At 45.2% G+C, this 12,526-nt stretch overlaps 1 protein-coding gene across 1 annotated transcript in view; it reads left to right on the top strand.

The window, feature by feature from the left end:
- LOC110674134 (dynein heavy chain 10, axonemal) overlaps positions 1-12,526 on the top strand; it is a 363,130-nt gene that overhangs the window by 264,723 nt on the left and 85,881 nt on the right. Inside the window, exons 43-45 of the mRNA XM_021837893.1 lie at positions 9,764-9,813; positions 10,050-10,175; positions 10,843-10,965. Coding sequence (XP_021693585.1) covers positions 9,764-9,813; positions 10,050-10,175; positions 10,843-10,965 — 299 coding nt within the window. The remainder of the gene's footprint in view (positions 1-9,763; positions 9,814-10,049; positions 10,176-10,842; positions 10,966-12,526) is intronic.

Below are 12,526 nucleotides of genomic sequence, written 5' to 3'. Positions count from 1 at the left end.
AAAATCTCGGATCCAAATAGTTTTCTAAATAAAAATTGTATCTAAATAAAACGTGTAGGCCAACAAAACATAATTGAGTAGGAGTTTACAAGTTACTTAGCACATGAAAAGCAGTTTAAATTAATCTATTACTAGATCAACACTAATGCTCACGTTTTTATATTCTCATTTCATCATGGTCCTCATTGCTCGAGCGGAGACGAACACCCTGGAGATGGAAAAAATCGACAGTGCTACGATAAGGAAACGTAACAGATGAGAAACTATCGATACATTTATCAATTATAAAACCCCGTTTTAATGTTAACACTTTGTTTCTGTTTTTTTCTGTTTTTTTCGTTTCAGCAATCAAATAACCGAACCAACTCTACTATCTTTTCGTTTCTTCTTCGTTATACTTATAGTCCTTCTGGCACTGAACCGAGTGGTGCGCCTTCCGCTTTCTTACTGGTGCTGTTTTTCCTGTACATTTGGCATAGTGTCGGAGGTGGTGTACTGTATTTGCTATACAACGCACTACTTTCGATATTGTGCTTGGCGTGTGGGGAAGCAGTACTAGTGGTGAAGCGGAGGGCGCCATTCGGTTTAGTGCCAGAGGGACTATATCTATTTAATGTATCTGAAGCTTGTGGGACCGCTTTAATTCCGGCGCCTGCTTGTGGAAGATCCCGGTGTGCTAAACGGTATAGGACATGTTAACGGGGGAGGCTTGGTAGGTCCTCACCCAGCCCGTGTCTAGATGGGCGGATAATTGTCTGCCAGGGTGTGGATTGAGCAATTACAATTACAATTACAATCATCTGAAAGCTTTTTATCTTGGCTTTGTGGAAAAATTATGAAACATAAGAAAACTCATGCTTTTGTATTTATTATCGCTTGTGCCACTATAGGAACACATGTGCCTATAGTAGCACTATTCCTAATTTCTGTTCCTATAGTAGCACTAGCCTCACGGAATAGGCAAAACACAAATCAAAACCGTATTTTTACAAAACTTTTATATTTTTCCTTTGAAGTCTGGATCAAAAGCGTTCGATTGATGTAAAAAAGTTCCTAATTTATCAACTATTTTGTATAATAACAAAATAGTTTCTCTTAGTAGTGCTACTATAGGAACAATAGGTTAACTATAGGTGCAAGGGAGCTAAAATTTTAAGCAAAACTATTTATTTCGATCATTTTTTGAACAAAATCGAGCTGTGTGTCAATGGTACTTAGATAAATAGCTACTGATCTTCATGTCAAAAATTATTTTGCTACGATTACCAGCGAAACGGCCGTAAAAAGCTACTAGTGCGACTATAGGGGACCGTCCCCTAAGGGAACACCGACCCTATATGATATAAAAAAAAGCTCTCTGAAAAATTTCAGTGAAAAATCTCTGTTTTTCGATTTTTGACATTTATTTTTAGTTTACTGACTTTTTCGGTAGTTCCAAAACCCAGTTATTTTTACCGAACACTTGCTGATGTTAGAATTCAACCAACTTGTCTGTTACTGGTTCAGCATCCAGGAAGAGACTCCAAGGTGTAGAGGCTACTGGACCTCTCCACTGGGTACTACTGCCAGCACGCTTGCTACTGGTTCTTCATTATCGTCCAGATCTCATCTCCAAGACAATCGGCTTGAGCCGACCTTCAGAGATACGCCTCCGCCTTCTGGTACTCTTCACGCTTCAATGACACGGGGATTGACCGCACGTTATTCTCCACTAACTTCCTGATACTTGTTGAATCCGGAACAGTCTCGACCTCCAACCCATCTCGCCTTCTTCTACAGTTCGATACGAACCTGTAGATGCACGTTACTGTCGCTGGTTCTTCCATTTCGAAAACCGCAGCGGGTCTATTATAGTCTCGGTCATCGAAACATTGTGAAATTGCAGGCGCGCCCGGATTTCCTCGGAAGTATTCGGTGTTACGATCTCTGGTAGAGGAGCTGTTATGCACGAAACCAACCGTTTTCTCCCACTTCGTCAACGCGTCAGCCACGTTGAAATTCGTCGGCACCTAACGCCACTCGGAAAGCCTGTTTGTACCAACAGTAGTCAGAGTGGATCCATGACAATACTGTCCACGAATCAGACCACATAAGTAAAGTGCTGCTTTACTTTTAGCGAAAGGATCTCTCTTACGGAGTTCGCTAGACTTGTTCCTAATACTGCCTCTTGCACGGGTAGAAATCAGAATCCAAAAACAAGATTATGACTCATGATATCATGATTTCAGAATGTTTTCAGCTTATGAAAATACACCATGATTTGGACTCATGATATCATGAGTCAGATTGCCGTAACGCAACACACGCGTTATGTTTTGGTTACGGATTGCTCGGAATCATGAATCACATGCCTAAAATCATGAGTCGCGCTTCCGTTTATGATCGATAATATTTTAAAAAAAATATAAAAAAAATAGCTATAGCAAGATTCGACCTAGAACCTTCTGTTTGAGAGATCCGTACCATACCACACTATCACTTTAACATGTTGAAAAGAAGGTGATCGAAACAAATGAAATGATGCAAAGCAACCCGTTTATTGCCACTCTGGATGTTACGCTTATGAGGAATCATGATTATGACTCCAGGAACCATAATTTGTGGACCTGGTATCATGAGCTTTTCAAATTATGAATTTTATGACTTGTAAATCTTGTAAATGATTAGGGAATCAGATTTTTATCCGTGCAGTCTGGTTCTTTACGTATTGCGCGGAGCACGGCGAACTGAACCGTAGGACCGAACGTCGCCACGTCCAACACGTACACCGTCGACTTCTCCGACGGATGGTTCCGGAACAAGAACCTCTGCACTTGCACTCGCTTGTCTTTTTCTCGTTCTCGAAAATTGCATATCACCGCCGGCAGGACAGTAAGCATGACCGGACCCTTTAGCAACTTCGAGTTCACACTGGCTCTGGCGTCCCACATCAGACGAAACTTCTTCCTTGGGTTGAATACAGTAGCCTTATTGCAGTCGAATGCTATCAGCTCCGACGATGTACCATGGTGCGAACTTTGGCGTCAAGCTTGGTATTCTTCCTCAGACGATTCTCCAGGCACGAAAGCCTTCCATAGCTCCTTCGCTCTTCGGTCTCTTTCGACTCAGGGATCAATGGTGGTGCTGCATTGCGAACCTTCGACAGCAATATATTGAGAAGTCGCTCACGCCGCCCAGTACGACATCCGTAGCGTCTCAATACAGCGGGGATTCGCTGGTTGCAACACGACTGCCTTCTAACTATCGAATCCGACCCGTTAGTTGGTACGAGTAACAGCTGGTAAAATGATCCAGACTAAAGAATCTGAAGAGCAAGTCGTCACGAAACGCACGTATATATGCACATTTGTTCTGTATATGGAGACTACAATGCGACGGTGCTCGGACGTCAAAGTCCGTTTGACGTCTTCCCTTGACATTCGAGTGCTTTTAAATTGGGATTTTTTCCATTCAGCAAACAGCCCACCATCGCGTCATTCCATGTAGCGGAGCCCCAACGAGTTAACCCTCACTGTAATCTTCGGAACTGATTGAGGTAGGAGCAATCTGCCCTTAACTGCCTCCAGCGAAGCACCTTTCAGAAACTCTTGCAGTCGCGTCAGGTTTTCCACGTCGGAAAAGCCACACGCCTTCGTCGACGTCTCATAGATGCTGCTAAACATCGGCCATTCCTCCAGTTTGCCAGAAAACATTGGCAACTTTCTGGACAGAAACTGCCGAGCAGACAAATAAAAGCCCCTGCGTCAGCGCTCGATGCCCATTTTGTCAACTTCGTTCGGCATGCTTCCGATGCCACTTCTCTACCTTCTCTGCTTCTTTGGACGTCTCCGAACTCTCCACTTCACTTTTGATGTGACTTTCCTCCTCTTCGGAGCTCGCTTCGTCCTCGCTGAAGATTTCTCCTTCATCCCCGCAGTTTTTTACATCTTCCTCGGACGACTCTTCCTCTTCTTCATTGCACCTTCCCACTTTTGCTCAACTATTATCCGCATCGTATCACTGCGCCTTTTCTGGACCGACTTGGGAACCCCTGGAAGCCCGAACGGTCTCGAATATACATTTCGCCTGATCAAGAAACATTCAGTCAGACTCGATGCAGACCCACCGACTTCTCAAAGAGCTTCTGAGCAACTTTCGGTGCCGAATGCTTACGATCTCTTCTTTTCTCGACTTTTTCTTCTCGAGCTCTTCTCTTGGTTTCATCGACTTTTGCGCTTGTTTCTTCGAGTTTCCCGCTTCAACACTTTTCGCCACTTTTTCTTACTTCTTTCCACCATCCATTTTTGGCAATCTTCTTCTCCATCTGCACCTTTTCGAACTCCGGTTCCATCTCACGTTTCTCCTTATCGAGCTGTTCGCGCATTTTGTTCATCTCTTGCTGCATCTCCAGTCGCTTCTAGAGCTAAATCCTCTCCTTCTCCAGTTCTCGCTTCTGCTTCATCTTCTGCTTTTCGAGCTACTTTATCTTCTCTTGCAGCTCAGAAGAACCGGAGCTGAGAAGCTTCTCTTTCAGAAGCTGGGGAGCTTCTCTACAGAAGCTGGGAAGCTTCTCTACAGAAGCTGGGAAGCTTCTCTACAGAAGCTGGGAAGCTTCTCTACAGAAGCTGGGATGCTTCTCTACAGAAGCTGGGAAGCTTCTCTACAGAAGCTGGGAAGCTTTTCTATAGAAGCTGGGAAGCTTCTCTATAGAAGCTGGGAAGCTTCTCTATAGAAGCTGGGAAGCTTTTCTATAGAAGCTGGGAAGCTTCTCTATAGAAGCTGGGAAACTTCTCTATAGAAGCTGGGAAGCTTCTCTATAGAAGCTGGGAAGCTTCTCTACAGAAGCTGGGAAGCTTCTCTACAGAAGCTGGGAAGCTTCTCTACAGAAGCTGGGAAGCTTCTCTACAGAAGCTGGGAAGCTTCTCTACAGAAGCTGGGAAGCTTCTCTACAGAAGCTGGGAAGCTTCTCTATAGAAGCTGGGAAGCTTCTCTACAGAAGCTGGGAAGCTTCTCTACAGAAGCTGGGAAGCTTCTCTACAGAAGCTGGGAAGCTTCTCTACAGAAGCTGGGAAGCTTCTCTACAGAAGCTGGGAAGCTTCTCTACATAAGCTGGGAAGCTTCTCTACAGAAGCTGGGAAGCTTCTCTACAGAAGCTGGGAAGCTTCTCTACATAAGCTGGGAAGCTTCTCTACAGAAGCTGGGAAGCTTCTCTACATAAGCTGGGAAGCTTCTCTACATAAGCTGGGAAGCTTCTCTACAGAAGCTGGGAAGCTTCTCTACATAAGCTGGGAAGCTTCTCTACATAAGCTGGGAAGCTTCTCTACAGAAGCTGGGAAGCTTCTCTACAGAAGCTGGGGAGCTTCTCTACAGAAGCTGGGAAGCTTCTCTACAGAAGCTGGGAAGCTTCTCTACAGAAGCTGGGAAGCTTCTCTACAGAAGCTGGGAAGCTTCTCTACAGAAGCTGGGAAGCTTCTCTACAGAAGCTGGGAAGCTTCTCTACAGAAGCTGGGAAGCTTCTCTACAGAAGCTGGGAAGCTTCTCTACAGAAGCTGGGAAGCTTCTCTACAGAAGCTGGGAAGCTTCTCTACAGAAGCTGGGAAGCTTCTCTACAGAAGCTGGGAAGCTTCTCTACAGAAGCTGGGAAGCTTCTCTACAGAAGCTGGGAAGCTTCTCTACAGAAGCTGGGAAGCTTCTCTACAGAAGCTGGGAAGCTTCTCTACAGAAGCTGGGAAGCTTCTCTACAGAAGCTGGGAAGCTTCTCTACAAAGCTGGGAAGCTTCTCTACAGAAGCTGGGAAGCTTCTCTACAGAAGCTGAGAAGCTTCTCTACAGAAGCTGGGAAGCTTCTCTACAAAAGCTGGGAAGCTTCTCTACAGAAGCTGAGAAGCTTCTCTACAGAAGCTGGGAAGCTTCTCTACAGAAGCTGGGAAGCTTCTCTACAGAAGCTGGGAAGCTTCTCTACAGAAGCTGGGAAGCTTCTCTACAGAAGCTGGGAAGCTTCTCTACAGAAGCTGGGAAGCTTCTCTACAGAAGCTGGGAAGCTTCTCTACAGAAGCTGGGAAGCTTCTCTACAGAAGCTGGGAAGCTTCTCTACAGAAGCTGGGAAGCTTCTCTACAGAAGCTGGGAAGCTTCTCTACAGAAGCTGGGAAGCTTCTCTACAGAAGCTGGGAAGCTTCTCTACATAAGCTGGGAAGCCTCTCTACATAAGCTGGGAAGCCTCTCTACAGAAGCTGGGAAGCTTCTCTACAGAAGCTGAGAAGCTTCTCTACAGAAGCTGGGAAGCTTCTCTGCAGAAGCTGGGAAGCTTCTCTGCAGAACCTGGGAAGCTTCTCTGCAGAACCTGGGAAGCTTCTCTACAGAAGCTGGGAAGCTTCTCTACAGAAGCTGGGAAGCTTCTCTACAGAAGCTGGGAAGCTTCTCTACAGAAGCTGGGAAGCTTCTCTACAGTAGCTGGGAAGCTTCTCTACAGAAGCTGGGAAGCTTCTCTACAGAAGCTGGGAAGCTTCTCTACAGAAGCTGGGAAGCTTCTCTACAGAAGCTGGGAAGCTTCTCTACAGAAGCTGGGAAGCTTCTCTACAGAAGCTGGGAAGCTTCTTTACAGAAGCTGGGGAGCTTCTCTACAGAAGCTGGGAAGCTTCTCTACAGAAGCTGGGAAGCTTCTCTACAGAAGCTGGGAAGCTTCTCTACAGAAGCTGGGAAGCTTCTCTACAGAAGCTGGGAAGCTTATCTACAGAAGCTGGGAAGCTTATCTACAGAAGCTGGGAAGCTTATCTACAGAAGCTGGGAAGCTTCTCTGCAGAACCTGGGAAGCTTCTCTACAGAAGCTGGGAAGCTTCTCTACAGAAGCTGGGAAGCTTCTCTACAGAAGCTGGGAAGCTTCTCTACAGAAGCTGGGAAGCTTCTCTACAGAAGCTGGGAAGCTTCTCTACAGTAGCTGGGAAGCTTCTCTACAGAAGCTGGGAAGCTTCTCTACAGAAGCTGGGAAGCTTCTCTACAGAAGCTGGGAAGCTTCTCTACAGAAGCTGGGAAGCTTCTCTACAGAAGCTGGGAAGCTTCTCTACAGAAGCTGGGAAGCTTCTCTACAGAAGCTGGGAAGCTTCTCTACAGAAGCTGGGAAGCTTCTCTACAAAAGCTGGGAAGCTTCTCTACAGAAGCTGGGAAGCTTCTCTACAGAAGCTGGGAAGCTTCTCTACAGAAGCTGGGAAGCTTCTCTACAGAAGCTGGGAAGCTTCTCTACAGAAGCTGGGAAGCTTCTCTACAGAAGCTGGGAAGCTTCTCTACAGAAGCTGGGAAGCTTCTCTACAGAAGCTGGGAAGCTTCTCTACAGAAGCTGGGAAGCTTCTCTACAGAAGCTGGGAAGCTTCTCTACAGAAGCTGGGAAGCTTCTCTACAGAAGCTGGGAAGCTTCTCTACAGAAGCTGGGAAGCTTCTCTACAGAAGCTGGGAAGCTTCTCTACAGAAGCTGGGAAGCTTCTCTACAGAAGCTGGGAAGCTTCTCTACAGAAGCTGGGAAGCTTCTCTACAGAAGCTGGGAAGCTTCTCTACAGAAGCTGGGAAGCTTCTCTACAGAAGCTGGGAAGCTTCTCTACAGAAGCTGGGAAGCTTCTCTACAGAAGCTGGGGAGCTTCTCTACAGAAGCTGGGAAGCTTCTCTACAGAAGCTGGGAAGCTTCTCTACAGAAGCTGGGAAGCTTCTCTACAGAAGGGAGCTTCTAGAGGGGAAGCTTATCTACAGAAGCTGGGAAGCTTATCTACAGAAGCTGGGAAGCTTATCTACAGAAGCTGGGAAGCTTCTCTACAGAAGCTGGGAAGCTTCTCTACAGAAGCTGGGAAGCTTCTCTACAGAAGCTGGGAAGCTTCTCTACAGAAGCTGGGAAGCTTCTCTATAGAAGCTGGGAAGCTTCTCTACAGAAGCTGGGAAGCTTCTTAACAGAAGCTGGGAAGCTTCTCTACAGAAGCTGGGAAGCTTCTCTACAGAAGCTGGGAAGCTTCTCTACAGAAGCTGAGGAGCTTCTCTATATAAGCTGGGAAGCTTCTCTACAGAAGCTGGGGAGCTTCTCTACAGAAGCTGAGGAGCTTCTCTATATAAGCTGGGAAGCTTCTCTACAGAAGCTGGGAAGCTTCTCTACAGAAGCTGGGAAGCTTCTCTACAGAAGCTGGGAAGCTTCTCTACAGAAGCTGGGAAGCTTCTCTACAGAAGCTGGGAAGCTTCTCTACAGAAGCTGGGAAGCTTCTCTACAGAAGCTGGGAAGCTTCTCTACAGAAGCTGGGAAGCTTCTCTACAGAAGCTGGGAAGCTTCTCTACAGAAGCTGGGAAGCTTCTCTACAGAAGCTGGGAAGCTTCTCTACAGAAGCTGGGAAGCTTCTCTACAGAAGCTGGGAAGCTTCTCTACAGAAGCTGGGAAGCTTCTCTACAGAAGCTGGGAAGCTTCTCTACAGAAGCTGGGAAGCTTCTCTACAGAAGCTGGGAAGCTTCTCTACAGAAGCTGGGAAGCTTCTCTACAGAAGCTGGGAAGCTTCTCTACAGAAGCTGGGAAGCTTCTCTACAGAAGCTGGGAAGCTTCTCTACAGAAGCTGGGAAGCTTCTCTACAGAAGCTGGGAAGCTTCTCTACAGAAGCTGGGAAGCTTCTCTACAGAAGCTGGGAAGCTTCTCTACAGAAGCTGGGAAGCTTCTCTACAGAAGCTGGGAAGCTTCTCTACAGAAGCTGGGAAGCTTCTCTACAGAAGCTGGGAAGCTTCTCTACAGAAGCTGGGAAGCTTCTCTACAGAAGCTGGGAAGCTTCTCTACAGAAGCTGGGAAGCTTCTCTACAGAAGCTGGGAAGCCTCTCTACATAAGCTGGGAAGCCTCTCTACAGAAGCTGGGAAGCTTCTCTACAGAAGCTGGGAAGCTTCTCTACAGAAGCTGAGAAGCTTCTCTACAGAAGCTGGGAAGCTTCTCTACAGAAGCTGGGAAGCTTCTCTACAGAAGCTGGGAAGCTTCTCTACAGAAGCTGGGAAGCTTCTCTACAGAAGCTGGGAAGCTTCTCTACAGAAGCTGGAAAGCTTCTCTACAGAAACTGGGAACATTGTGACAGCTTTGCTGTTTTTTTAAACATACAAGGGGACCATTTCGCATAAAGACATTTCGCATTATTTCGCATAAGCAAGTTTAAAACCAAATGCACGTTTCGCATAAAGCATAAGCACACGTAGCATTTCAAAGAAGGCATATAATTCTCATTATGCCAAATGTACATTATTCCAAACGTCCTTATGCGAAACGTTTTTATGCAAAGACTGCGGTAGCGCTATCAACCCTTGCATACTGGCCGTTTTGTCTTGATTTGTTGATTTGTCTTGATTGCTCTTGATTGATCCCTTCGATATCAAGAAGTGGAGAGTCGACTGTTTAAGCTAGCTTGTGCTAATTTAGAGTTATATGCACTCACGTGGTAAAATCTATTTAGCTTTTACTAAACATGCCTTTGAAAGTGCCACACTATATCGGATAACATAGACATACACATATCCTATGTCCACACAACACTCAGCAGGTTTCAAACCAAAAAGTCAACCCAAGCTCGTATAACCAACTCGACATTTGACACAGTTTCCCCGGCTCACAAAGTCCAAAGTGTCAATGAACAACTTTTGGCTATTTTGAGGAACAACTATCTCACCAGAGTCGTACCAATGCTCCGAATCACCATCCGAAAAAGTTTTGCATTCCAAATATGTACACCCTCTTTTCATCCCCCCCGAATCATCACCCATAAAACCAATTGTTTCCCATTTGAATTACAGATTCTACTGGCTTCGAGAAATGGACAACCTGTTTGTGGTTCAGTGCACAGGTGAGAGCTCTCCATCTCCGGACGACAAGTACTGCGATAATTGTTGAAACCTTACCCGAAAATCAATGTCTTCTGGTGCCGGGGCTCTGCAGTCGGAATCCGTACTAATTACATTTTCTCTTTCTCTTACTTCCAATGTCGGCTGGACCGGAATTGGTCCCGGGAAACCATGTGGTTTCGCTCCACCGGTCGCCTTCATCCCACCCCTTCCGGAAAACCACCGCTCGGAACACTAGGAAAATTCGATTACGGCTACGAGTACATGGGCCTGAATGGACGTCTTGTGATTACGCCACTAACGGATCGAATCTACCTAACAATAACCCAAGCTTTGACGATGAAATTGGGAGCTGCACCAGCTGGTAAGTTCTAATCCCTACTAGATCCACTCGAACAGCGAAAGTTAATGGATCCATGGTACCCGTCCTAGCGATGGTCCATGTGCAAATAATCGTAGCCATTCCGGCAGCCGGATTCTGACAGTTATTGCTGGCGCAAAGAACCGGCAGCTGCATGGATCCGAAAGGCAGCGTTATTGTGTGCTCGTCCTCCTCTATTCAAAAAGTGTAAACATCATCTCTTAAAACCGCCAAATGCCTTCACTGATAGCGTAGCCACGGTGCTCCCCAGACTGATACATTTAGAAAAAATCTTACCAGTCGTTTTTGTTGTTAAACTGTATGTCCGAGTATGTTGTAAACATGAAAAACATAGAGACCGTTTTGAAGTAACGCCCTTTTTGATATAATAAATACAGATGTGAGTCATTCTATACCAAATTTCCAGAGTTAAGATTTTATATGGAAAAATCGTACTTGTTTACTTCAAAACGCATTTTTTCGTGGTTATCTCAGAAAACTTCAGGAAATCTAACTGAAGATTTTTTTTTTTTGACCGACGTTTTGGGAGCACCATGTTGTTGGTTGATACTTGATGTAGTGCGGCCACCACCAGGGCATCAATGACTAGTTAGTGCTGTGTCGGTGCTAACCTAGTTTTCCGTTTTTTTGTGCGTTTCAATGTTTACAGGTCCTGCCGGTACAGGTAAAACGGAAACCACCAAGGATTTGGCTAAAGCGATGGCTCTGCTCTGCGTGGTGACCAACTGCGGCGAGGGAATGGATTTTCGCGCCGTCGGTACCGTGTTATCAGGTATGTTGATGCTACCGGTGTTTAGGTTCTTTTTTGTGGGCGAATTTTCTAGCAGTCCTTTGTTAGTTTGCATTCGATGGGATAGATGAAAGCCCATTCTATTTTTCGTGTAAATTTGAGCGTTATCTGACACGTCATGCATTGGGAACTGGCATGATGTTTGAAACGCCACTGGTGGTTCGGAATTTATGCTTTGCTATATGGAAACATCAATTTTAATGTATATCAAACTAATGTAAAACAATTGAAAATCCAAACATTTCGATGAAAATATATAAGAAAAAATATATAATTTCTTTAAGTAAGAGAATCTTCCAAAAAAAGAAGTTTTCAAGTTTTTGGAAGAGAAGTTTCTGACCTGAAAATGAAGCTTCTAGCTTATTAAAGAAAAGCATTAAATAATCTGGAAAAGCATCATCCAAGCTTCTGAAAAAGAAGCTTCCAAGATTCTGGGAGAGAAGCTTCCAAGCTTCTGGAAGAGAAGCTTCCAAGCTTCTGGAAGAGAAGCTTCCAAGCTTCTGGAAGAGAAGCTTCCAAGCTTCTGGAAGAGAAGCTTCCAAGCTTCTAAAAGAGCTTCTGAAAAAAAAGCTTCTGCCAGAGAATCTTTTAGAAGAGAAGCTTTCAAGCTTCTGGGAGAGAAGCTTCCAAGCTTCTGGAAGAGAAGCTTCCAAGCTTCTGGAAGAGAAGCTTCCAAGCTTCTGGAAAAAAGCTTCCAAGCTTCTGGAAGAAAATCTTCCAAGTTTCTTGAAGAGAAGCTTCCAAGTTTCTGGAAGAGAAGCTTCAAAGCTTCTGGAAAAGACTCTTCCAAGTTTATGGAACAAAAGCGTCTTAGCTTCTGGTAGAGAAGCTTCCAAGCTTCTGGAAAAGAAGCTTTCCAGCTTCTGGAAGAGAAATTTTCAAGCATCAGGAAGAGAAGCTTCCCAGATTCTGGAAGAGAAGCATCCCAGTTTCTGGAAGAGAAGCTTCCAATTTTCTGGAAGAGAATCTTCCTATATTCTGGAACAGATGCAACCAAACTTTTGCAAAAGAAGCTTCCGTGTTCTGGAAAATAGGTTTTAGGCTGTTGGAAGAGTAGTTTCCATGCTTCTGGAAGAGAAGCTTACAAGCTGCTGGAAGAGAAGTTCCCAAGCTTCTGGAAGAGATGCTTCCAATTTTCTGGAAGAGAAGCTTCCAATCTTCTGGAAGAGAAGCTTCCAATTTTCTGGAACAAAAGCTTCCATGCTTTTGAGAGAGAAGCTTCCAAGCTGCTGGAAGTGATGCTCCCCAGCTTCTGGAAGACAAGCTTCCAAAAGTGAAGCTTCCAAACTTCTGGAAGAGAAGCCTCCAAGCTTCCAAAAGTGAAGCTTCCAGGCTTCTGGAAGATAAGTTTCTAAGCTTCTGGAAGAGAAACTTCCAAGCTGCTGGAAGAAAAGCTTCAAAGTTTCCAAGCATCTGGAAGAGAAGCTTCTAAGCTAGTGGAAGAGAAGATTCCAAGTTTCTGGAAGAGAAGCATCCAAGCTTCTGAAAAATAAGCTTCCAAGCTTCTGGAGCTTCAAAACTTCTGGAAGAGAAGCTTCTAAAC

Source organism: Aedes aegypti, chromosome 1 (assembly GCF_002204515.2).
Source record: "Aedes aegypti strain LVP_AGWG chromosome 1, AaegL5.0 Primary Assembly, whole genome shotgun sequence".
Taxonomy (NCBI): domain Eukaryota; kingdom Metazoa; phylum Arthropoda; class Insecta; order Diptera; family Culicidae; genus Aedes; species Aedes aegypti.
This window is presented reverse-complemented; position numbering and strand designations above follow the sequence as displayed.